A 27,016-nucleotide genomic window follows, 5' to 3' on the forward strand; every position below is an offset into this window, starting at 1 on the left:
GGTCCGGTTTCAACATTTCCTTCCCAGCAAAGGTCTGGACAATAATCACTTAAACGGTGAGTAGTCAGTAGGGCTAAGAAATGCACATTTGAGAAGTTATCATAAATGTCCAAGTTGGCAGCAATAGTACTTTGCTTAGGATTTAGTATTTTCTTTTATTTCAGTCAAAATAGTCTCTTTATAACTGGGCAAGAATGAGGACACTGAGGTCCCAAAGACAGCCAAAGTAGTGGGGTAACTTCTACCAAAAGATTTATTTCATAGAGTTCATCAATCAGGTGCTTTTTGATATGATACGCTTTTAAATGCTATATAATAATAATAAAAAATGATATATAAAACCTTTACAACCTTTAATTACCATTACACACAGATTATCTCCATACATCATAAAAATTGTTTGTTGTTAAGTAATAAGAGTCTCACCTCGAACTCTCCTGTCAGATGCAGAAGTAAAAAAGTGCCTCAGAAAAACACGTTGTCCTGCTTAATTGCTGTCAGATGAGATCCTGTCAGGCTGTTTTGATAGCTTATGCCATTATGCATAATCTGTTGTGAAATTACGTGTCAAACCTCAAAAAAGAAGTCATATCATCAACAAACACTAATGATTGGGTTCTATTTGCAGCCATACATGCCCACATCATAACACTGCCTCCACGGTGTTTCACAGGTGATGTGGTATGATTCGATCATGAGCCATTCCTTCCCTTCTCCATACTCTTCTCTTCCCATGGTACAGGTTCATCTTAGTTTCATCTGTCCAAAGAAAAGTGTTCCAGAACTTGGCAGGCTTTTTTTCTGGCAGTCTAATCTGACCTTCCTATTCTTGAGGCTTACCAGTGGTTTGCACCTTGTGGTGAACCATCTGTATTTACTTTCATGAATTATTTTCTTGATTGTAGACTTTGACAATAATAGCCTGGAGAGTGTTCTTGACTTGATGTTGTGAAGTGGTTTTCCTTAACCAAGGAAATCATTTTTTGATCCTTCAGACCTCCACCACAGTTGCCTTCTGCGCTCATCCAAGCCTTTAGGTGTTGCTGAGCTCACCAGTGTGTTTCTTCTTTTTAAGAATGTACCAAATTGTTGATATAGACATTCCTAAAGTTTCTGCTGTCTCTCTGATGGATTTGTTTTGTATTTTCAGCATAATGATGGCCAGCTTGCATTGACAGCCCTTTGGACATCATAAAGACAGTTTACACAAACAGCTTCCAAATGCAAATTCTATATTGAAATCAGCTCCAGGCCTTTTAACTGCTTGATTTTTAAAATAACCTGGGACCAGGCCATTAAAAAGTTTCTCAGTTGATTACCCAATTACTTTTAAGCCCATGAAGTGGGGGGGTCTATGTATATAAAAAAAACAAAATAGAGCGTTCACCCAATTTGGATGTAAATCCCTTTAAATTAACACTGACAATCTGCACTTCTATCACCAATTCAAATCCACTGTGGTGGCGTACAGAGCCAAAATTATGAAAAGGGTTTTACTATCCAAATACTTATTGAGGGCACTGTATTTTTACACAGTTAAATCCCTCATCAAATTTGTTCCATAGTGCATCAAAATAAAAACGAAATGAGAAGAACATAAATTGGAATGCATGGAATTTTAGAGAGGAGTAAAAAAGCTAAATGTCAAATGACAATAAATGTAATGAAACAGGCGATTTTATTTATTTATTTGTCAAATAATCAATCTGTTCATACTAATTGACACCCTTTGTAATTTTGAACTGTCTGTCATCTCACCTTGGTAATTTATACTTTTGTTTAATGAATTCAATTTAATATTACAAAAAAAAAATAATAATATAAAGAATAAAGATGAGTTGTTTGGCTTGAAGATGACTCTTAACCAGTCTCATTGTCTGGCAAGATTCTTGTTCTTTGATTGGTTATCTGCGAAGAGGTACTAAGTTGCAACTGTTGACAAAAGAATAGAAATAATAATAATAATAATTAGAGATGGATTATTAAGATAATTGTTTGGTACTGCTTCTCTTTCAAATTAGCCAAAAATCAATCTATCAGATTTTATTTTAAACTTCTATGGCTGTTCAGCAAAGCTGATAATTTCATACATCATGGGACATTTCATAGTTCTGAACATTCAGATGTTACCAGTCCAGAATGGCCTTTTTACCGCCGCACTTGCTGGAACTAGAAGCATATTATTTCAATAGGCTGGAGCTGAACCCATGAAAGCTCATTCTCGCGAGTTTGCTAGTGCCACTAAACAACTGTCATATTTTCAAACACCAACAAACTTTGTGTCTTAGCGTGTCACTGTTTGCTTTGTGGTTGTGGATGAAGCTCTGGTCCATGCAGTGTGAATGACCAAGACCTTGTGTATATGTGATGAAATATGTTTAAAGGCATTATTTTTGTGACTATTTGCACTAACTGTACATAGCACTGCCCACACATCCTGGCTATTTGAACTACACATCTGACAAAAATCAGACCAGACAAAGCTATTAAAAAATATAGCTGCAAGCAGCAATTATGGAGCCAAGCACACCAACAGCAACAATGGCAAATATATTTGCTTAAATGCCTAAAATGATCACCAAAGATGATATAATCAAGGTGGTTAAATAGCCATAAATAGAACTGCTTAAAACTTAAATAAATATGCGTATACATTTTGACCAATAGGTAGCGCTGTTACCAAATTAATATGTTATTGTCAGGACATGGTTGCAATGGAACACGCAGAAGTTTTATGTCAATACATTAAGTGCTGCTGAGACACAGCTTTAGATCCTTTTTGGCATCAAATTCATTGATGCGTTACATAAGAACGGTTTGAACTTTCAAAAAGCTTTTAATAACTTTTGTCCAGGGTGGTTTGAAGATGATTTGAGCAAATTCGGAGAAGATCCGATAAATGCTGTTTAGAGTTCAAAAAAGGTTTTCAATCAAATTCAAAATGGCGGATAGCCAATATGGCTGACCATGGCAAAATTGGTATTATTGCACTAAGCATGACCCAAGGAATGTAAGAGACCAGTCTCCTGACAATAGGCCAAATTCTTAAATTATGCTTGCATTTTTAAACATTTTGTTATATTCTCTGCTCTCAGGTACTTCCAGTGCATGGTGCCAATGACACATAGCAAGTTTCATCATGATACACAACTGCGATTAATAATAAAATACAGCATTTAATGTAAACACTGGTTACCAATCAACTCGGTTGGGTTCAAGGAGTCCAAAGAGCCCATGCTTATAAATTTAGGCAAAAGGATTCAAAAGTCTGGAGAAAAGGATAAAAAAATTATAAGCACAACAAAAAGTTTTTAAATTTCATGACCACTGTGGCATTGTCCCAAAAATGCTCATGTACCATAAAGGCTGGGTGATGATGACTCATAGTAAGTTTGTTTTTTTTCAATACGCCAAAGCGTTGCCAAGGTATAGCCTCACTTCCTGTTTGGCATCCTCACAGTCAATTTTATAAGGCCATTTCTTCATAAGGAATGGTTTAAAAAATGTAAAAAATCAGTTTAATAACTTTAGTTCGGCTTGTTCTGATGATGATATGAGGTAATTTTGGAGGAGATTTGACCAAATTTGGAGGAGGAATATAGAAAACAAGTTTTTAAATTCTCTGTGTGTGAAATTTGAAGGACATTGTCCACTGTTAAAATTATTAGATAAAATCTTTTTTGTCTTACTTTCTTTGTAATAGATTGTTATTTCTGTCTATTAAAATAACAATATTAACAATGTTAATTGTAACAGCTGCAGTTTTACCGCGGTGGTAAGGCCATTTTGTTCTGGTACATCCTGTTTAATTCAAGTCATTCATCCAAAACACATATTATTCTGCTATTTATGCAAAAACATTTCCTTGGTTTGTTATATTATATAAAGCTGCAGAAAATTACCCTAGTAGTCCTCTACCAGACCATTGCTGTGGAGTCAAATGAAGATGTACTTTTTCTCCTTTCCGAATCACTCCAACACGGAGGGATTTCTACAGTAAGAACAGGAGACAAAAATTCAATAAGACAAAATCAAACTAAATCCAGTAAATGAACAGGAATGTGGGATGCTAAAAGGCATAAGTAGATATGACTTTAGCCAAGTCCCCACTAATAAAATTTCTTTTTGTTTGAAAATGCATTATTTCCACACTAGAACTGTGTTTTCCTTCAACGAAAATGGAGACCTTGGAAAATGCTCTCCATAACTGCATACTTTAGAAAATGATGTTAGGAAACTGAAAACTGTGGTTTTAAACTTAAACGGATTAGTGTGAGGCAACAGTTTTTTTTAAAGTTGTAACAAACCCCTTCACTGTGTTGGACAACAGAGGCAACATCATGCAGATTCTTGAAGTTTCGTACATTCACAGACCCAAACTCAAGGATCTCATCACCAATTTGCAAACCCTAAACACAGAAGAAAGCAGAAGTCAATGAGCTGTAATATGTGTCAATGGCTTCTGTCTGATAATCAAGTCAAATACAGGACAATAACAACAACTGTAATACTTATATATTTAAAAAAAAAAAAAATGTATATACATTTTTGTGTGTGTGTGTGTGTGTGTGTGTGTGTGTGTGTGTAATAATCATGAAGCTACACTGCTTCCTGTTTTACTGCTAACATTTGGATAAAAGGTAAACGCATCAGTTAATTTCAAAGGTGCCATTTCCCTCACAACTATGAACAAAACGACCGCTTTTTACTGTACCGGACAGATTAAACCAGCGTTTTCCAGCCTTGTTCTGGAGACACACCAACAGTACACCTTTTGGATGTCTCCCTGATCTGACATATCCATTTCAGGTCTTGAAGTCTCTACTTAGTCTCTCATCGGTCCAAAAGAAAGAATTGGAAGCTTTGGTCTCTCAGTTTAGCAACGTCTTCTCCGCAACCCCCGGGTCTAGCGTCATCTCCCATACTCACCACGGCACCTACTAGCCCGAGCACCTCCCCATTTTCAGTCATAACACATCATCGCTACTCTTAACTCGTCTTCCTGCACTTTAAATACTTTCAATTAACTGCCCTCACTGATCACATTAGCTCTGTGTCATGCCTCTGATCTCTTTGCACCTGCTCCATGGTCCTATTTACTTTCTTGATACATGCTCCTGGTCTTACTGTGAAGATTCCTTCCCTGACATCAGTGACGCACAACCCCCTCAATAAGCCCCCTTTTCTAGGCTCCCAACTGAAGTTGGTATGAAAGAGGAGGGGTGCAGTTACAATCCTCATTTGGCAGTGTGTGAAGAGGTGCACCTGAAATTGTCACCTTGCCTCCGCTGCCTTTAAATTCAGAGCACTCCTCTCCTCAGGAGACCAGTCTGTTCTCTGTGCATGCACACTTGTTTCCTTGCAGGTCCAAGAAGAGAGTGGCCAGCGACTTCCGCAATTTACCCCGCTCCTCAGAACACCTTGCGGCTGTCGGGCCAAGATGAGGATTGGTAAGATCCAGCATGCCCCTCACTCACCGCAGCCCCAGGGAAGCGGAGTTACTGAGGTAAGCCACTGCCCCACACGCCCTGAACCAGGAGGGTAGCACATGCAACCAACGGATCCCGCTCCTTACCTGCGCCAAACCTTTTCATCACTCCCTTACCTTCACTAAACCCTTATTCACCTCAACAATACTACACTCCCTTTTGTTTATCATTATTTCCCTATGGAAACTTCAATCTTCTTTTCATGTTGACTTGGAAGCTTATTGCAGTTACTCACCGCAAGAAAAGCAGGGGAGCCTTGTATTATGGTGTCTACCCGGGCAAATGGGGATGGCAAGGACGCTGCCTGGTCAGTGGCTTCCACCGGTGCCATTTCCTCATCCTGCTTATTGACCCTCACCTTGGCATGCAACTTATGAAGGGCGTTCTCTATCTCCACCATGACAGTTTTGTGATCGTTCTGTAAGCCTTTTAAAAAGAAAAAAATAAGACCAGATAAAAATTCAGACTCAAGCTTCATAATAACAGTGATACTACAATGTTTTTCATTCATTACAGCTGTATGTACAGTAGTAATATTCCCAGATAGTAGTGGTATTTGGCTGAACTTAGTGGTGAAGCAGCTCAGACTATGAGCCCAGGGGCTGTTCAAACAGACAGAGTACAACAGAATGGAACAGCGCAAGAATCTCGAGACACACATTTCCAAATTGAACTTCTATCCTGCCAAAGCATAAAAAAAATTATTGCTTAATCTGAGAAACTCAGATAAGAGTGCAAAATGTAACTTACACCTAATGCCTAGTGGACACTACACGAATCAAGCTCATCTCCTTTGATGTTTTGAGTCAGTGACTGGTCTGCGGCGAGTCTCTTATCTCACAACGAAAGGATTTGTTGTGTGCATACTCCTGCGTCAGGCTGAGACAAGTTCCAGATGCTACGACTGTTTTCAAAACTGCCTGATATCTAGACATCTTGTCGTCGTGTGTGTGCACTGTCCCGATGAGTGAAAGACGGACAATGAGCCACAGCCAATGAAATACAGAGAGAGCGCAAGAGGAGGGCAAGGTATTATTAAGCAGAAGACAAAAAATACTTAGAATATAATAAAATGAAACTTCACCCACATCTCCCTATACCCTCTGTCTTTATTATTAAGGGCCAAGCACTGAAGGTGCTGTGGCACCTATTGTTTATCAGCACCATGATCTGAGGGCACATGCAGAGATTCACGACATTTCCACCTATGGGTCAAAAGATGTGAAAAATTGCTTTTTTCAATTTTTGCCTGTAACTTTTATCATGTCCTAAAATCATGGGGTCAGTGTCTGTGAAGTCTGTGGATCATGAGGTCTCTGTGCCATATTGAATTAAAAAAAATAAATAAATAAATATGTCTTTTAAATACATTGTCGGATTTCAAAGAAAATCATGTCCTGATGATACTTAAGCAGTTTCGAGACAGCGCCACCTATAGTTTAAAAGATAACCCAAACTTGTGTGCTGTCTTAACCTCAGGAAGTCTCTTTGCCACTCAATAGGCATGTAAGCTGAGTGCCTCTGCAAGTAATTCTGTAAAAGTTCTGTAGTTTTGTTTAGTTTTGTATTCTGCTTAATAAATGGTTGCTAGGCTGTTCCACAATCAAATTCTGAATTTGATCTCTGTTGAAAAGTTACATGAATACAAAGTCGATCATATTGACTGTTGTGCTTGGCTGTGAAAAAACTTCTTAGCATAGTATGTTCCTTTTGGTAGCTATTAGCCCAGTGGCTGAATGGACCAGTGGTAAGAGCCATGAAATGTCAAACGAAAGATTCTCAGTTCGATCCTCAGCAAGTCATGCACTAGAAATGTGTTTAGCTCTGGAGATGTTTGTATTTTGCATACTGAATGGAGGCCGGGCTTTTCCCCAATCAAATGTTGATTTTGCATCTTTGTTGAAAATTACATGAATATAAAGTTGATCATGGTAAAAGCTGTGCTCGGCTGTGATTCCTCTAAGCTTGGTATGTCCCTTTGTTGACTGACAATGTTGTGGAATGGATAGCACACTGAACTGTGGAACGAAAAGTCGTGGGTTCAAATCCGTACGGGGGCAATGTGATCTGTGCTTGCTCTGTGAGATCTTAGTGTTGTGCACTGGTTGCCATGCTGGTGCTTGGCCCCGTAATTGCTGCTTGCAGCTATATTTTTAATCTGTTTTTCTTAAATGCTTCCTTTTGCAAATAGCAAAATGGGCACGAGCCGTTCTTTCATGTTTGTTGAAAGAGGAGAGCAAGGTATTGGGTAGAAGGAGACAAAATAAGAAAATACATTTTCACCCACATCTCCCTACCCGCTGTTTTTATTATTATCATCAGCTGTTTTTAATATTTATTTTTCCTTTGTAAATGGTGCCAATAAAGCACAAAAATGGGCAAGAGCCACTCTTTCACATTTTTTTTTTTTGTTTGTTTTTTTCTCATTTATCAAGAATAAACTGCACAAGTTTGTGAATTAATTATCTTAATTTTAAAATGCATTTTTGGCAATCTGTTTGAAATGGGACGAAGCTAAGGGCAGCTGGAACGGCCATTTTTTTTCACCGGTTCTGTGCGTATGATCGCAACATTTTTAAAAAGCGAATGCATGAACGTACAATAGGGACACAGATATGAGCAGCATGCACACTAGAAGCTCAGTTACAGGTACTGCACTAAAATAACTCAGAATTCTGCATCAGGAGACCACCTGGAAAGCTAATTTGAGCATTCTTAGGGGGGTCTCATTTAAAATCATGCAATTACTTAAGAACTTATTTTTAATGCTATAGTAATGCACATATTCAATTTGACATCATTCTGTTAAGTGTGATTTTATAAAAACTGATCGGAATCAGAGCTGATAGATCAGAGCAACAGTTCCGCTCACTCTCTCTCGCTTGCGTGGTGTATGACAGCAGTTTAAAATGTAATTTGCACTCTTTGTATTGTGCAACTTAATAATCATCGAAGCTCAACAACAGAAGGATCACCAGAGACTATGGGTGGGTAAAAATATCAATATCACAATGTGCATTTGAACGATCTTGATATCAATTCTTAAATCCTAATTTCTATCTTTTACTCTATGCGCAAACCCCCACTACAATGAGAGGAAATCACTCGCATTTGTAACCAAATTTCACGCCGTGACTAAAAATTTATATTTGGCAACTGGCTGCTAGATGTTTAGATTTCACTCACCAGTGAATGAATTGTGTAAATTTAGTGATAGAGTATTCAGCAGTGAGATCCTTTCACTGCGTGTTGTTCCATGTGTGTCCAAAAACGAGAACCACGCAACCGTTTTTAAATTGTTTATTGTAAATTTATAACATATATACTTTATTACTATAATACATACATACTATAATACAACATCGTAGTATATTAACCTGGAATTCATTTTAAAAAACGAGTTACCACAGTTGCGACAGGTTTCTAATACAGCTAAAATGATACAATTATTACAAAAATTATATTTGATGTGGTCTACCATTCATCGCTAAGTTTAACCTGCTATCATTTTACTTTCGCATTCCAAACCAAGATATGTGAAAAGGGTCCAGGTAGAGGAGCGTTCATGCCATCAGGAAGAAGAGAGGACCATTCTTGGATTTTGAGTGGATGTGCAAGTACATTTCAATTACCCACAACCACAAACTTAATAATTATTGCATTATAATACTGGAAACCGAATAATTATCATTATGTTTGATTCTGTAAACAGTTATTGAACATGCCTTCTTCCAGTAATTCGGACAGAAAACCATAATAAAATACGATAGTGTTTCATGCACTACTATTCATTTGCATCTTTTGTCGAGTAACCTGTTTGATGCCATGCGGTGTTGCACAGGCTTGCTGCGAGAGATGGTTGAGAAGCAGTCTAACCAATAGTTGCATGCAGGACATGTTCAATCGACCAATTGTGGTGTGCGAGAAGGCAGGATCAACTGAGAAGGGTTACGCACACACCGAATATATGGCAAGCTCTAAGAGCAATATAAAAAGCAAGATCCTGGACATTTTCTGTCATTTTGAAATCTCGGCATGACGCTTTTTTAAGGCCGATATATACTTCTGTGTCAAACCTATGCCGTAGGCCCCGCATAGTAGCCAACATGGTGGTTTTAATTTTTTGTTCTGCGTTGGTGTGTCTGCATCGTCCTGCGAGTACACGGCCAAGTGCTATTATTAGTATATTGATAGAAAATGCCATCATTTCTAAAATAACTATACATTTCATAAATAAAGCCAAATGCAGTTCATGGTTTAAAAGTATTTATTAAATTTTAGTAGCATTAAAAAAAAAAAAGAGTTTGTCAAAGTATTTACTGTCCATGTTGAGATTTAGGTACATTTGATTTATTATACATGTTGTCTGCCATGAAGAGAGAATATAAATCAGGCATATACTGCTTGCTTTTGAGTTGCTTAAGTAATAATACATATTATGGCAAACTTTGATGCTCCTTGCTGAAAAAAAATGAATGAATAACTACTTGCTTGACCAAAACAAAATGTGTATCATTTTAAAGCTTGGAAGCTGAATGTAACAGTATAAGGACGGGCAAGGAGGAGGCGGGAACCGGCTGAACAGTCAACATAAAGGTTTAAAGATATACATGAACTTAAAACAACATAAAACATAAACGAACAGACACACATGCAGTACGGCCACGTGCGTCTCGCTCCCTCTCGAACTGGTGCCTCCGACTCGTCTTTATCCCCCTCCCAGCTGATTAGCACAATTCAGGGCCGGCCGTGTGTCCTCCCGGCCCGGCCCCGCCCTCCTCCTCGTCACACTGAACTTTTCAACGCATACAGGCAATATACAGTAACTAAATCTTAACAGGTGCTCTTTAATTTGTGACAAATAAGTAGCATTAAATTTTCATGACTTATGAAATATGATTATTTACTGAACAGCACACTGTCGAACAAATGGTCAAAACAATCATACAGATCACAAAGATCTTGAGTAGAATACAACATATTGTCGTTGTCTGATGAAAGACATGTATCTCCAAAAAAATTTATTTTTCAAGAGCACTGAAACTTTTTTCATAAACAATCTTACAAAATGAATCGAAAATAGTCACATTTAGTACCATAAATAGAATTCTATCATTAATCATCTGTTAGTTAACTGTTCGATATTTTAATTGGACTTTTGTTAACGAATGTAGACTCGTACATGGTTTTCTTATCATTTGTTCCGATGGCGCATGTTCAGTTACAGACACGAGTCTACCTGTTCGTGTTCCCAGAACTCAGTTGGTAGGTTATCGATTGCTAGGGAATATATTTTTGGATATAATCTGAGCTTTCATGTACTATTTTAGATCAAAATCAGTTTTATAACTAGGGTTTTCTAGTTTCAAAACACGTTTTCTGGTCCAACACACGTAAGAATTAGCTTTCACTTACGGTTTCACGAAGATGGAAATCTGGCAACCGTATATGGCTGGTATAGTCTACTTTTTAAAGCCACCTGACATTGTGGATGCATGAATGGCTTTGGTTGTCAGGGAAATCACAGAGCCAGCATGATGTAGGCAATCTCTTCACTATACTTAAAACTAATAAACAATAGTGTTATTTAAACAAATCTATGCTTTTGGAATTCTTTCATAGTTTTACATATTTTAACAGTGTTTTCAAAGAACAAGAGGAGATACTTTACCTTGGTGGTGATGTTATAGATGAGCAAACGCTATAGTTGACTCTCTATAAAAAATAAGGGAGGGACACGCGTGGTTCTCAAGGCCAATGGAGATACTTATTAAACATCTTTTCACTGGTCATGTCAATGCACAGTTCAAACAGTAGGTAGAGTTCATTCGGCACATTTCGTCTATGGTAAAAAGTAAAAATTGCTAAAAGTGTAGATACGTGTTTTTCATCGGAAAGCGACGATATACTGTTTCACTCGCAAACCAAATATCAAGTAAAAGCCTAGAGAAAAAGGCCAAAAGCTGTAAACACTTCAGAAGTTGTAAGCTTTTGTCGAGTTTTCGCTTGTAACTTCATGAAACATAAACAGAATACAAAAACAGCAGATGCTCCCAAAAACAAAATTAGTCCAAACACAATGTAACAATCACTGGTCAGTGGATACGATAGATTAAAATAGTCGACGCAACCGCAACATCTTTTTTTTATCATCCTGGGGGATGGTCTCTGGTTACAAAGCAGACCAATCTCAGCTGTTGTGGTCCGCGTCGATGCTATGAGGTTGTCTCATTTTTGAAGAGGTTCACATCAGGCTATGGCGTAGGTTCGACACAGAAGTATAAATCAGGCTTTAAGGTCTGCAAAAGGATAGCGCAAAAGAGGAAAACTCCGGGAAGAAAGAGGACGTATGGTCACCCTACAGTAGGTTAACGCCGTAAAAAAAACTATGTGGTAAACATATTGGGTTAATCACATGTTGGGTAAACATGTTTACTTCAACACCTCCACATATAAAATATGGTAACATATGTCAGGTAAACATGTAAACAAGTAAACTCTTAATTGAACAGGTAATAAACATTTTTGCTATAAAACATGCCAGATGTCACAAGCTTAACACTTATAACATGCTCCATATATCACACATACATTCTGACAACAATCCTTAAACATACAGGTAAAAAAATAAATAAATAAAAATAAAAAACACTCACGGGAGACATTGTGCCTTGCTGTTCGGACTGTGTACAAATCCACATCTGCACGAGGAAAGCCTTCAACATCGACCAAAGGACCATGCATGCCTACATCACCCTGCTGAGTAATATAGGAGTAAAAAGTTAATCCTTTAAGCTCAGATTGGCCCACCGTGAAAAATAATTATCAAAATAAATATTAATAACTACAGTCTTAACCAACACAAAATAGGTATCGTTTTAAAGCTTAGAAGCAGTAATGTACAATGTAGGCATTATGACCAAAACTGAACAAGTGCTTTGAAATTTACAAATCAGAAGTTTTCTGTTTTGATAATTTATTAATAATTTTGCACTGTACATGTTATTGTAATCTGTAAAAACATAAAACTGATCAGATAGATATGTGTCATATGTTGTTGGAAAGTTCTCAAAGAGTAGAATACATCCAGCCTATTTGTTTTACTCACAGACAATAATATAGCGAGTAATAGCTATGTACATGTCTTTGACATACATGTTACATGTAAACAGGTGTTTCTTATAAGCCGTGTTTTCTCTTACAACTTCACAGAAAATAAACAGAACATAAAATATCACACACCATTACTTACAGAAGGGGATTCCCATTAAAACAAGACCACACACAGCATAATCGGATGTATACATCATTAGATAATCCACACAAAGCACAATGTGCACACAGCACATATTGTACTATCTGGCTAAAACACGTTAGCTTTCCTGGATCAGATGACTTAATCGTAAATTATGTAGTATGTTGTCCAGCGTCATGGAACGCTAAGCCAATCGTATTAGGATTCAGATCGCTGCAACAAGAGGTGGAAGTCATCCAAATATGGGCATAGAGGATTGTTCACTCTAATTATATTTGGCCACCAGGAGATGGCGCCAAGTACCTGACACAGACTCAATGATGACTCAGATGACACAGAATGGAACTTAATGAGATCTTGTTTATCATGCCTGCAGGCTTTGGAGAGAGAGCATACCTTTAGTCATTGTTGTATTTGTAGTGTAATTAGTTCTTATGTACAATTATTATGCTTTATTTGTTTTGAGACGTTTTTGGATACTAGGATAAATTATTTTTGTAATGCTAAAACTTTTGATTGCTTTGCCGTATCACCACAAAATTGTACTCAGTTACAGGTGATATGTTTGGGAACAAAACAAAAGCAAAAGAGCTACCTTATTTACACCTTGAGATATATAATGTGAAATCAGAACAATAAGAAAATAAGTACATTTTTGGCACAAGTTTTTTTTTTTTCAGCAGTTTTTAGACTGAGTCTCTCTCATCATTTATCATAATCTATATATAGATATATTTTTTTTAATTATACCAAACACTTGTCGCTCCTTGTTTTTGTTTTTTAGAGTTATAAGCCTTTAATTTTGGGCAAGCCAATGAAACAGGAAATCTTTAAAAACACATTCAGAGCTTAACAACCATTTTGAGGACAACAATAATGAGCATTTATACAAGTTTCTCATATACAACATTAGAAAAGAGAGGGAAAAAAATTATGAAATCATGCACATTCATACAAGAGGATTAGATTAGATTAGGTTATCCATTTAGAGGTATCACTAAAAACTTTGGTTACAGTGTATCAAAATGTGTCACTTTTTTTATTTTTAGAAGTTTCTAATAAATGAGGAAGACATGAGTGTGAATAAATGATAAGAGAATGATCATTTGTGGGTTACAATACTTATAACAAGGTGTATTTTTCTCCTTTAACAAGGTCTTCAGGATTACTTTTTAGTACAGGCTTTAAGCTGAACTCTGCAGGAGTTTAGAAAGTTCACATCAGCCAGATTTGCCCTTGCTCTTCTAATAAATGTCCCTCTCGCCCTGTCCCCATCCCCCATCCTGTGCACGCGCAAGAACCACCCCCTGTTGCTGATTGGCTGGTGTAGTGTTGTGTGGATCGCTCCGATCCACTTTGTTTTTGTCCCATTTACAGAGGGAGCGCTGTGTACAAATACTAGATTTTTTTTTTTCAGCCCGCCCACAGAATGGACAGCTAGCAGACTGTTATTTGCAGAATTTGACAAAAAGTGTCTTGGATTAGAATTACTGAGTGCACCTTTAAAAGCGCGTGCGCGGCAAATAAACAACTTGTGCCGTCGAGACATGCTACGGTTCAGTGTTCATATTTGAAGCGACGCGCAACGGAATGGAACAGTACGCAGACTTGTTTTTCAAAGTTGAACGATATTTTTTAAAGTGGAAAAACGTGTCATGCGTGAACAGCCCCTTCCTTTGCGCTCCATTTGTTGTGAACTCAAGAACGCTTCTGATTAATGCCACAGTTTATTTATACTTACATCTTCGAGCGTGTCGTAATATGCTTTAATCTGTTCTTCAATTTCATCTTTTCTTTTGATAAGCAGACGCACATCCTCTTCTGTAACGCTTTGTTCCACAACGCTGTTTCCCTCTGTCATTTTCATGGCATGAGTTACAACAACAACGGAAGAGTCTTTATAAGAGTAATCACTAAACTCTCGATAATTACAGCTGACACTTATTTTATTCGTTCCAGATGATCCAACATAAAAACTCTTGTTGTCACTGTGAGTGGGCTTCTTCTTCTTCTTCTTCTTCCTTCTTCTTCTTCAATGGCCGTTCACTGCTCTGGAGCGTTACCGCCACCTACTGTACACTGCGTCGGATACATTTAATTAATTCGTATGGTTATATTGCAATTCTGTGAGAAATATTTTCAAAGGTTTGTTTTTCGACTACTTCATCTCATGGATAAAGAATCTTCCATACATAATTAAGAAATGTATTACAAAATAAAGGTTGACATCTTTGTTAAGGAAATGAAGAAAGGTAAAACATGATTTATTTAACCTGTTTGGAGAGGATTCTACCATTCATTTTTCTACACACATATTGAGACATCATTCCAACTTTGTTTCACAGGTGTGAATGTTTCTTTGCAGAATGCACAATTATCATTTATTTGAATTTTACTTCTGATGACAATATACGTTTGGACAGTTTTACGAATAATCTTGAATGTAGCCTCTTTGGTGTTATTTTGTTGCATTGATTCCATACGTTTTTCCAGTTAATACACTGCACATTGAGTGGAGGGATCTAATATTGCTGCATTATGCCAACATCTTCTAAAGAAATAAAGGTTCTGACATTTTTTTTATTTTTTTTATTTTTTATTTTTTTTTGTAAATCAGAGAGTCAAACAGGTTCTCAGAAGTGATTTTACCCCTCCAGGGATGATCTCAGTACTTTTCCAAATTGCTTGTGGTTAATAAAACTACTAAAACAGTAAAAACAATTTTGTATAAAAACAACCCATCTTCATTAATTTACTGTTTAACCCATATTATGTGATTTTCAAACCAATTCTTTAGGAATGGCTATAATTATATATAGCATTTATATCCCTGTTATTACAAATTGTGCACTTGTGTGATGAAAATATATGTTTGTATGTAAGAGCACATATAAGAAGCACCTGTCTGTGAAAGTCTCCAAGTTTAACTGGTAATCTCCCAACATCAAAGCTTCATTTCAATAAAAACTCTAGCCCACCAACCTGTTAAAAGATTCAATTTGGGAAAATGTTCCACAAAAAAAAAATTAAAAATAAAATAAAATAAATCTATAAATAATATACATTTCATATAATTCATTTATAAAGTCACTATAGTCTATTAAGTCTAACACCAACAGAATGTTAAAACAAATATGCAGACCATTCATGAATAAAGATTGACATTAAACTATAATTGGATTAAGTCTTCTTTTAAGTTTTTCATTGTATATTAAAGCTAAAAGAAAAAAAAAATGGCATTATTGTTAAACCCCCTTAAACTGGTGCATTTTTGGGCTGTGTCAGAATAAGAATGTGCCAACAAGTCAATAAAAATACTGGGAAAACCGGAAGGTGTGTAAACGGCAGTTTATATTTTTTTCTTCCCAAGCCAGTAAACAGTGCAGGTGCAAAAGTGCCACAACGGTGGAAAAATTTGAGAAAAGAAAATTAGAAATAATTTTTAAAAATTATATATTTACAGATACATACAAAAAAGTACAATTATTTAGAAGGAAGAACAAAAAAACAACCTTAAAGCAGGTTTCCACAACTCTCAATAACAGCAATCTCAACCAGCAAGGACACTCTCCAACTTGACTGCATAGCATCTTCTTTTTCTTTGGATTTATTGGCAGTTGGCAAACCAGTTTAGGTGCATTTCGGCCACCTACTGGGATGGAGTGTGTGGCATTGATGGAGGAAATAAAATGATGGAAAAGGGAGGGGAAAAAAACACCTATCTGAAATCTAATTGTTTAATCTGAATATCATATTTCCCAAGGACTTGATGTTATATTCTTCTAATCAGACCTGTTGTCTTTAGGTAATCTAATACAGCCTTAGTCACTTTTGAATTGTTATTCAATAAGTTCTGTAATGTTAAACTAATTATCCCTTTGGATATGGCTTTAACTTCTTCTCTGAGCTGAGATCTTTCTTTGTAATAACCTATGCATTCTAATAGAATGTGTTCAGCAGTTTCCAGTAATCCACAATTACTACACAGTCCATTGTTATGCTTTCCTATTTTAAATAGTGACTGGTTCAATGCAGTGTGTCCGATACGGAGTTGTGAAATTACGGTGTCATCCCTTCTTTTGCCATAAACTACTCTCTCATTTCCTACCTTTCTCTCCTGGGTCCACATTTCTTGCCACCTCCTTTTAACTGTCTCTTTAATTAATCCTTTCATTTCCGCTTTACTCAGTGGTGCATTAATATCTATTCTTGGATACTTTAATGCCTGTTTAGCCATTTCATCTGCTAGTTCATTACCTTTTACCCCCACAGAAATTTTTTTTCATCTCTTGTTGTTGTATTCTAAACTATGTCTGAAGGTTTTCAAAAAGAATATCCTGTCTAGAATTAGATTTCCCATTCATTAAGCTGGTAAGGCCAGAAAGAGAGTCAGAACAGGCCACCACATTTAGTGGCTGAACCTCTTCCACCCACTGAAGAGCCAACTGTATTGCTATTATTTTTGATGAGTAAACAGATAAATGATTAGATGTTCTTTTCCCTATTTTACAGTCAAACTGAGGAATAACTACTGCTGCTGCTGTATGTCAAGGCTCTGGATCCTTTGAACCATCATTATAGATTTGTATACAATAATAATACATTTGATCTATATATTGCTTCACTACCATTTCCTTAGAAACCCATCTTTGTTTGTCATTTATTTTTTCCAGCAACTGTAAATCGACTGATGGCATTGGAAACATCCATGGAGGTAACACTGGCATTGCCACTGTTGGGCTTACTTCAACATTGAAAATTCCCATTCAGTGAGCCTCATTATTTGCGTTCCATCGGAAACTCGCCAACTGTGAATACTCATATTCCCAACAGTTGACCAAAACTTTCTTTACAGGATGACTATAACTATGTCCTTTTATTGATATCCAATAAACCATTTTCAATTGTGACCAGCGAATTTCCAAAGGCATTTCTCCCACTTCCACTTGAAGAGCAGATACTGGTGAACATTTGAATGCACCACAACAAATTCTTAATGCCTGGGATTGGATAACTCTACCTTTTTTTCAGAGATGCAGAAGCTGAACTATATATAATACTGCCATAATCTATAGTGGATTTTATTAAAACACTATATAGTCGGGGGCCTGGGTAGCTCAGTGGTAAAATACACTGGCTACCACCCCTGGAGTTCACTAGCTCGCTAGTTTGAATCCCAGGGTGTTCTGAGTGACTCCAGCCAGGTCTCCTAAGCAACCAAATTGGCCCGGTTGCTATGGAGGGTAGAGTCACATGGGGTAAACTCCTCGTGGTCGCTATAATGTGGTTAGTTCTTGGTGGGGCGCACGAGTTGAGCGTGGTTGCCGCGGTGGATGGGGTGAAGCCTCCACACGCGCTATGTCTCCATGACAACGCGCTCAACAAGCCACGTGATAAGATGCACGGGTTGATGGTCTCAGATGTGGAGGCAACTGTGATTTGTCCTCTGCCACCCGGACTGAGGCGAATCACTACACGACCACGAGGACTTAAAAGCACATTGGGAATTGGGCATTCCAAATAAAAAAAATAAATAAATAAATAAAAAAAACACATATATGCTCCTTAGCAGATATTCAACTAGCGCCCCCAATCTGTCCCAGCCAAGCATTGTAATACATTTATTCCCTTCTTACATTTGTCTACTACTTTTTGAATATGACATTCAAATGTTAACTTTGAGTCCATTCATACTCCCAGGAACTTGATTTTTTTTTTTTTCACCCAATTTGGAATGCCCAATTCCCAATGTGCTTTTTTAAGTCCTTGTGGTCAGGTAGTGATTCACCTCAATCTGGGTGGCGGAGGACGAATCCCAGCTGCCTCCACGTCTGAGATCGCCAACCCGCACATCTTATCACGTGGCTTGTTGAGCGCGTTGCCACGGAGACATAGCGCATGTGGAGGCTTCATGCCTACCACCGCGACATCCTTGCTCAACTCACCACATGCCCCACTGAGAACGAACCACATTATAGCGACCACGAGGAGGTTACCCCATGTGACTCTACCCTCCCTAGCAACTGGGCCAATTTGGTTGCTTAGGAGACCTGGCTGGAGTCACTCAGCACGCCCTGGGATTCAAACTAGCGAACTCCAGGGGTTGTAGCCAGCGTCTTTACCACTGAGCTACCCAGGCCCCCGGGAACTTGATTTTTGATACTTGTTTTAATACGTGATTGTACATCTTTAGTTTAACGTTTGTTTGTTTTTTTCCCTTCTTGAAAAACATACTACCTGCGTTTTGGTTACTGAGAATCGGAACCCCCAACTGTCAGCCCACTTTCCAACTTCATCTATTGCCTCCTGCATTCTATCCTCCACATATTTGACATTCCTTCCCCTCTTCCATAATGCTCCATCATCTGCATATAGAGAACTTCCTACTCCAGTCCCAATTTTTGAGAAGATTTTATTGATCATAATATTAAGCAAAATAGGACCGCAGTCACTACCCTGAGGTGTACCATTATCTATTGAGTATACTTTTGAATATGATTTTCCCACCTTTACCTATATTGTCTGATCCATTAAAAAACTCATAACCCAGTTATATAACCTCCCTTTTATTCCCATTTTCTTCATTTTGATTAGCAGGCCTTCTTTCTACATCATATCATAAGCCTTCTCAATATCAGAGAATACCCCTGTTAGTACTTCTTTATTCACTATTGCCTTTCTAATATCAGTTTCTAGACATAAACCGCATCCATTGTACTGCGACCTTTCCTGAAGCCACTTTGATGTGGATATAGCAACCTCTTATTTTCAAGCATATAAACTAAACAATACATCACCATTCTTTCCATTAATGTGCAAAGATTTGAAGTTAGTGCTATAGGTCTATAATTCATTGGAACAAACTGATCCTTACCTGGCTTTGCTATTGGGACCACAACACCATGTTTCCAGGAAGAGGGAAGCTTTCCTTCTTCCCATATCCTATTGAAAAGATCTAATATTACATTTAATGATGGATCTGATAGATGTTTAAGCATTTCGTAACAAACTTGGTCCTTCCCTGGAGATGTATGTCTCACCCCCACAAGAACCTGTTTTAGCTCATATAAGGAAAAACATTCATCTACAGTAGATCCAGAAAGACCTGTTTTCTTCAAGACTTCTGCGTTCTCTCTCAAACACTGTTCAATGTATCTCCTCACCTGTTCTGATACATTACCATTACTATGCACAAAGGTTTTAGCTAACACCTCTGCTTTCTCTTCATCACTGACTATTTGTTTCTCTTCACTTATCAAAACAGGAAGACTGCAGCTCTTATGATTCCCACCCATTTTCTTTATTATACCCCATAAATCACTGATATCTATTTTCTCTACAGTTGTGTCACAAAATTACTCCAGTGCTTTCTTTTGGCAGTTCTTATCACTTTCCTAACCTGTGCCTGTGGTCTTTTATAAATAATAAAATCTTCAAATGAGAAAGACTTAATTTCCTTAATGCTCTGTTTCTGGCTCTTATCATCTTACTACAATCTTCCATCCACCACGGTACTGCTTTCTTCTTATGCATTCCCTCATTTTTTTCAATCACCTCTTCTGCTGTATCATAAAGAATTCCACATATTTTATTATTAAGTTCTTCAATATCTTTATTTACCTCATTTAAGCCCACCAATCTATCCTCCCTTTTTTCAATATATTTAATCCAATCTGCTGATTTGAACTTCCATCTATTTATTATTCCCTTTCTTTCTTTAGACAACCCACCCCTAATCTACATAATATGCACTCTCCATACACTTATCCTAGCCAAATTATGAGACATAATTGTCAAATCTAAGGCTGAATTTCTCCCTGTAGCCACATCCATTCTTGTCACACTTCCATAATTTACACATATCAAGTTCTCCAAATCTAGAATGTCTTCCACTATTTTTCCATTTTGATCAGTGCTCAAGCTACCCCACAATGTGCTATGTTACTTCCACTTTTCTAAATTCTATACCTAGCTTAATGAATGTAATTACCCCTCCACCATTACCAACTTACCTATCCTTTCGAACTGGTGCATACCCCTGAATCACAAAATTCAAGTGGGGTTTTAACCAGGACTCCTGTATACAATTTATATGAGGTTCATATTCTAATTAATCTATAAACTTCTTAAATTCATGTATGTTAAAAATTAGACTTCTAGCATTCCACTGGAGTAGTATTAATACCATTAAGAGCAACCACCACATGCTGCCTGTGTATTTGACCCCTGTACCTTGAGAATGTCATTTACTTGTTCCACTGAAATTCACTCTGCATCAAAATATTTTCCTGCCACTATTATTCTAATCCTTACTTTCCGTTTGGGCAGAGCAGTTAACTACTTCTACCATGAAAGCAATGAATGATAGTTTATCAACTACCACTGTCTCGTCGTTCACTCTACATTGGTTAGTGCATTTATCTTTCTCTCCATGATCTAATTACTTCTTTTCTTTCTGCTGATCGTTCTTTCTTCCACTGATCATTGATTTTCCCTTTCGCTATCCGATTCCAAAGCCTAGCTTCCTACTTTCATTCTTTTCCTACTTTCCACTACTGTCCAGTTGCTACCATCTTCGAATTCCCCACCACGCAACCCTTCCTTCATCTCCGATCCACTACCGGAATCTACGTCACTACCTCCCATCTGTGCCTCAGTCACACCCCAGTGTTGCCTACTGCATAGCATCCCTCTTTTGCAGCTATTTATACTCATGGGCCTAACCATTTTTGACTACCTTGAAATAATTAATAACATTAAACAGGCATATAAACATCAATAATGTAACAGTATTTGAAACAAAAATACTTAAACAATTCAATCTTGAACATGTACTTATAATATCATTATTAAAACCCATAACATTTCACAATCAAAACCCTTTACATCCACACTTGGTATTGCCCACTCTCATGATGCACTACAGCAACTGTAGAAATACACAATAAAAGTCTTGATCTGATCTTTTAGTTGATTTCCCAAGATGGCCGCCACCATGCAGGTAAGTCGAGTAATTTATAAACAGCCATAAATGTAAATGTGGAAACAATTAATGCCCTTAGTACAATGTGCTCAGGTGGCCAGTCTGAGGCACTCACTGTAGAGTGTGTGTGTATTGGCGGCATCTGCTGAATGTTTAGTGTCCATGTATTTAATGTAAAGGATTCCCTTTTATTGTAATAGAAAGGTAAAAACAGCTCTGGCCCTCCAATTACAGGATCTGAGGCCACAGTCATTATATCCCCATCTTCAGGGATACGTGATAAAAAGTCAGCCACTTTGTTCTCTGCCCCTGGTCGATAGTGAACATGATGATTGGATGGACAGGTACCACTAAATAATCCGTGCATTGGAGTCCCCCATGCAGTCCAACCACTGTAACACCTGATGATCGGTCTCCAGAATGAAGTGTCTTCCCAGGAGGTAGTACCAGAGTGAATCTAGAGCCCACTTGACTGTCAAGCACTCTTGCTCAACAGTTGAGTATATCGTCTCTCTGGGAAACAGCTTTCGGCTCAGGAACGCTACTGGTCTGCATTCTCCATCCACCTCCTGCAGTAACACCGCCTCAGACCTACTCCTGAGATGTCTGTGTGGCAGCGGGGGCGTGGTCAAGCATCTCTCCGGAGAGAGAAAGCGGTAAGGGCGCTTACACCTGAGCTAAATTATGTCTAACACCTGTCTCTAATTTCAGTGAGCACGGGGAGAGCGGCATAAATAGAGCGACACAACACTCAGTGGAGAGAGAGACTGGATACGACAGAGCCGAGCAAAGATTTTTCTAGTAGTAAAAGTTTGTTTATGAAAGCTGTGTGTGTTAGGATAGTGTGTGAAGGTAAACTGTAAATTGGTGTCGCCAAGAGGGGAAAATAAAGCCTGACCTGAAGAAGGAAAAACTGCTCCTCGCTTCATCTTTTACAGTCTGTTTGCACGATGAAAGGCTTCTCGAAATCTGGGCTCAACAAGATGGACTCTCCAGCCACTGCTTCCTTAAAGTCCTGGAAAGCTCTTTCACACTGCTCCATCCAGGCCACCTTGTCGGGGACTGTGGCCTTTTGTGAAATCTGTGAGAATAGAGGCTCTAGCAGAGAAGTTAGGAATTAATCTGCAGTACACTCCCACCAGGCCCAGAAATGTTCTCAGCTGCTTCTTTGTTGTTGGTGGATGATAGCTGTAGATGGCCTCCACCTTTCCCACCTGTGGGTGAATGACTCCATCACCAATTACGAACCCCAGATAGCTTGTCTCCTTCTTAGCAACCCGGCATTTCTTATGGTTGATGGGGAGACACGCCTTCTTGATTCTCCACAGAACTTGGTGTAGGTGGTCACAATGATCCTCCCAGGTCTCACTAAATATGATGATATCATCAAGGTAAGCTGCGGCGAACTCTCTGGTGCCTTGTAATACTTGGTCCATTAATCTTTAAAAAGTGTCGGTGCCCCCTGCAGACCAAAGGCACTAAGTTCTAAAGGCACTAAGTTCTTTTGTCTGGGCTGACAATTGCACCTGCCAGTAGCCCTTACTCAAGTCCAAGGTCATGAGGTATTTTGCCTTTCCCAGCCTTTCCACCAAATCATAAATTCTGGGCATTGGGTAGAGGTCAAATTTGGATAGGCTATTAATATGTCGAAAGTCAAGTCAGTTCATTTTTATTTGTATAGTTCTTTTCACAACACATCGTTTCAAAACAGCTTTACAAAAAATCATGCTTTAACAGACAATGGTAATGTAATATCTATAAAGTCTTAGAGTCATCATTGTGTAGGTTGATTATATATATATGATTGTAAGTTGTGTATAAAAAGAAATCATATTTAGAACCCCAGTGAGCAAGCTGAAGGCAACTGTGGCAAAGAACACAAAACTCCATAAGATGTTGGTTAATGGAGAAAAACAATCTTGGGAGAAACCAGGCTCACTGTGGGGGCCAGTTCCCCTCTGGCTAAACAGCATGAATATAATGCCAATATTAGTTATTTGTGTGCAGTGCAAGTCATGGTTTAAAATTTGTAAACTAAGTAAGTGTTAAGGTCCAGTGTTTAAACAAAGATTTTGTATGAACTGTAAGATTAATGACTAGTGTCTTTGATGCCCATCCTGGATTAACTACATAGATGCATTGTCCTTTGTTAGTTGGCTGATGAAGGCTTTGGTTGGTAATTAATTGATAGTCTGTTTATTCCATTTCAAAAGTGTAGTCCATCAATAGTCAAAGGTGATGCAGGCAGAGATCAATGAGTTGCATCACAGTTCAACCGGCAGGTCATTTCGATGAGGTTCGGTGGGGTCCATCCTAAGTCCAAGTTTCAGGCAGTGGCATATGAAGTATCCAATGTCTTACAGTTGGAGTTGGCATCAGTTCATCCTCTGAAGTCCACTTTAAAAGACTGAAGTGATGTCTGGCTAGCACTGGCTGTAGTTTGTCATCATCATTCAGCGATACGTAGCAGGGGAGTCTGACACCAAGCGGGAACGGAGCTGGATCTAGCTGGCTCTGGTAACTTTGGGATATGATTCCTGGGGTTGAGACAGGGAAACAATAGAATAATATTAGTATAGATGCCATTCAATTTATTGCAGAATTAAAGATTATGAGAAATGTTACTGAGAAATGTTTCTGGTTCCAGCAGACCTAACTAAAGCAGCCTAATTGTGAGTTGATAGATAAATTAGGTGTATGCCTGGCTACATAGATGAGTCTTTAGTCTAGACTTAAATTGAGTGAGTGTGTCTGCATCCCAAACAGTGTTAGGGAGACTAATCAATAGTTTAGGAGCCAAATAGGAAAAAAATCTACCTCCTTTTGTAAATTTTGATATTCTAGGAACTATTAACAGGCCCGAATTTTGTGATCGTAATGAACGTGATGGAATATAGCGTGACAGAAAGTCACTGAAATGCTGTGGAACTATTTTGTATGTAGTTAACAGTATTTTAAAATTAATATGAAATTTAACAGGTAGCCAATGTAACGACAGTAGAATGTGGTCATGAAATCATTTGAGAGACTGGTGCTGGCCAACCTCAAGAACATCACTGGACCCTTTCTAGATCCCCTTCAATTTGCTTATCGAGCAAACAGTTCTGTGGATGATGCAGTCAACTTGGGATTGCATCATATCCTGCAACATCTGGACAGACCAGGGACATATGCAAGGATCCTTTTTGTGGACTTCAGTTCAGCTTTCAACACCATCATCCCAGCTATTCTCTGGACTAAACTACACCAAGTCTCTGTTCCCATGTCTATCTGTCAGTGGATTACCAGCTTTCTGAAGGTCAGGCAGCAGCTTGCGAGACAGGGGAAACTCACTTCCAGCACCTGTACAATCAGCACTGGTGCCCCCTGGGGATGTGTGCTCTCCCCACTACTCTTCTCCCTCTACACCAATGACTGCATCGCCAAGGACCCCTCTGTTATCGGCCTCATCCGAGATGACGATGAGTCTGCATACAGAAGGGAGGTTGAACAGCTGGCTGTCTGGTGCAGTCAAACAACCTTGAGCTGAACACGCTCAAAATGGTGAAGATGATAATGGACTTTAGGAGGAACCCCCCAACACTGACCCCCCTCACCATTCTAAACAGCACTGTAGCAGCAGTGGAGTCATTCAGGTTCCTGGGCACTACCATCACACAGGACCTGAAGTGGGAGACACACATGGACTCCATTGTGAAAAAGGCCCAGCAGAGGTTGTACTTCCTTTGCCAGTTGAGGAAGTTCAACCTGCCACAGGTGCTGCTGATACAGTTCTACTCAGCAGTCATTGAGTCTGTCCTCTGCACTTCAATAACTGTCTGGTTTGGTTCAGCTAGGAAATCAGACATCAGAAGATTACAAAGGACAGTTCAGACTGCTGAGAGGATTACTGGTTGACCCCTGCCCCCCCCTTCAAGAACTATACACTTCCAGAGTGTGGAAAAAGGCTGAAAAAATCACTCTGGACCCCACTCACCCTGCCCATTACCTTTTTGAACTGTTGCCTTCTGGCTGACGCTTCAGAGCTCAGAGCACCAGAACCGTCAGGCACAGGAACAGTGTTTTCCCTCAAGCTATCCATCTCATGAACAGTTAAATTGCCCCATTGAGCAATAACTATGTGCAATACACAGTTTAGTCTTTTTTATATTTATCCAACACATCCAACCTCTTCTGCCATTTCATTCCTCTGGAAAAAAAACAAAAAACATTTGCACTGTACATAACAGATTTGTATTTGCACTGTGCATAACAGATAACAGATTTGTATTAGATTGCACTACATATGTGTATGTGTGTATGTATGCATGTATGTGTATAACTATTTATTTTTATTTTTATTATTATCTATGTCTTGCTGCTGTTATATTGTTTTTGTATTGTTGTACACTGGACGCTCCTGTCACCAAGACAAATTCCTTGTATGTGTAAGCATACTTGGCAATAAAGCTGATTCTGATTCTAAATGGGGCTGATATGATCATATTTCTTGGTTCTAGTCAGCACTCTGGCAGCTGCATTTTGAATCAATTGAAGTTTATTTATTGAACTTGCAGTACAACCTCCCAGTAATGCATTACAATAATGTAGTATTGAGGTAATGAATGTGTTAGTTAAATTATATTTTAGCTGCGTATGTTTTAGAGGTTTTCAATAATTAGTATCTCTGTTTTGTCGGAATTGAGTAGAAGGACATTTCTGGTTGGGTATCATTGGCATAACAGTGGAAAATTATTCTATGATTCTATCTCCCAAGGGAAGCATATATAAGGAGAAAAGCAGAGGCCCTAAAACTGATCCCTGTGGCACTCCATACTTTTGTTTGGTTTGACAATTCCTCGTTTACACATACAAAGTGATAGCGGGCTAATAAATAGGACCTAAACCATGCTAATGCAAGTCCACTAATGCCAATATAATTCTCCATCCTATTGAAGAGAATGTCATGATCTATCAGGTTGAAGGCAGCACTAAGATCTAAAAGCACTAGAAGAGAAATGCAGCCACGATCGGATGATAAGAGCAAGTCATTTGTAACTCTGATAAGTGCAGTCTCTCTGTACTGTGATGAGGCCTAAATCCTGACTGAAATTGTTCATATATAACATTTCTCTGTAGAAATGAACATAATTGGGATGACACTACCTTTTCTAGTATTTCCGACATAAATGGGAGATATGAAATCGGCCTTTAATTAGCCAATTCTCCAGGATCAAGCTGTGGCTTCTTAATAAGCAGTTTAATAACTTTAACCATTTTAAAGTTTCTTGGGACATGACCTAAGGATAG

The 27,016-nt window shown here is 38.3% G+C and overlaps 1 protein-coding gene across 1 annotated transcript; it reads right to left on the reverse strand.

Annotated features, from left to right (window-relative positions):
• Positions 1-1,659: 1,659 nt before the first annotated feature.
• On the reverse strand, positions 1,660-14,780 carry LOC127453263 (26S proteasome non-ATPase regulatory subunit 9-like). The gene is made up of 6 exons (XM_051719501.1): positions 14,486-14,780; positions 12,146-12,248; positions 5,725-5,915; positions 4,308-4,409; positions 3,903-3,991; positions 1,660-1,932 (listed from the first exon to the last, which is right to left on the reverse strand). Exons 1-6 carry the CDS (start codon positions 14,609-14,611, stop codon positions 1,905-1,907), a joined length of 639 nt encoding a protein of 212 aa, XP_051575461.1. The 5' UTR covers positions 14,612-14,780; the 3' UTR covers positions 1,660-1,904.
• Between the last annotated feature and the right edge of the window lie 12,236 nt (positions 14,781-27,016).

This window comes from Myxocyprinus asiaticus, chromosome 2 (genome assembly GCF_019703515.2).
Source record: "Myxocyprinus asiaticus isolate MX2 ecotype Aquarium Trade chromosome 2, UBuf_Myxa_2, whole genome shotgun sequence".
NCBI classification, from domain to species: domain Eukaryota; kingdom Metazoa; phylum Chordata; class Actinopteri; order Cypriniformes; family Catostomidae; genus Myxocyprinus; species Myxocyprinus asiaticus.

What these genes read in the sequence shown, in the direction of transcription:
- LOC127453263 (XM_051719501.1), bottom strand. Translation starts at nt 14,611, where the DNA reads ATGAAAATGACAGAGGGAAACAGCGTTGTGGAACAAAGCGTTACAGAA. An exon ending in ATTACGACACGCTCGAAGAT is followed by an intron (nt 12,249 to 14,485) that starts GTAAGTATAAAT and finishes TATATTACTCAG; the next exon opens with CAGGGTGATGTAGGCATGCA. An exon ending in TCTGGTAGAGGACTACTAGG is followed by an intron (nt 1,933 to 3,902) that starts GTAATTTTCTGC and finishes TTTTGTCAACAG; the next exon opens with TTGCAACTTAGTACCTCTTC.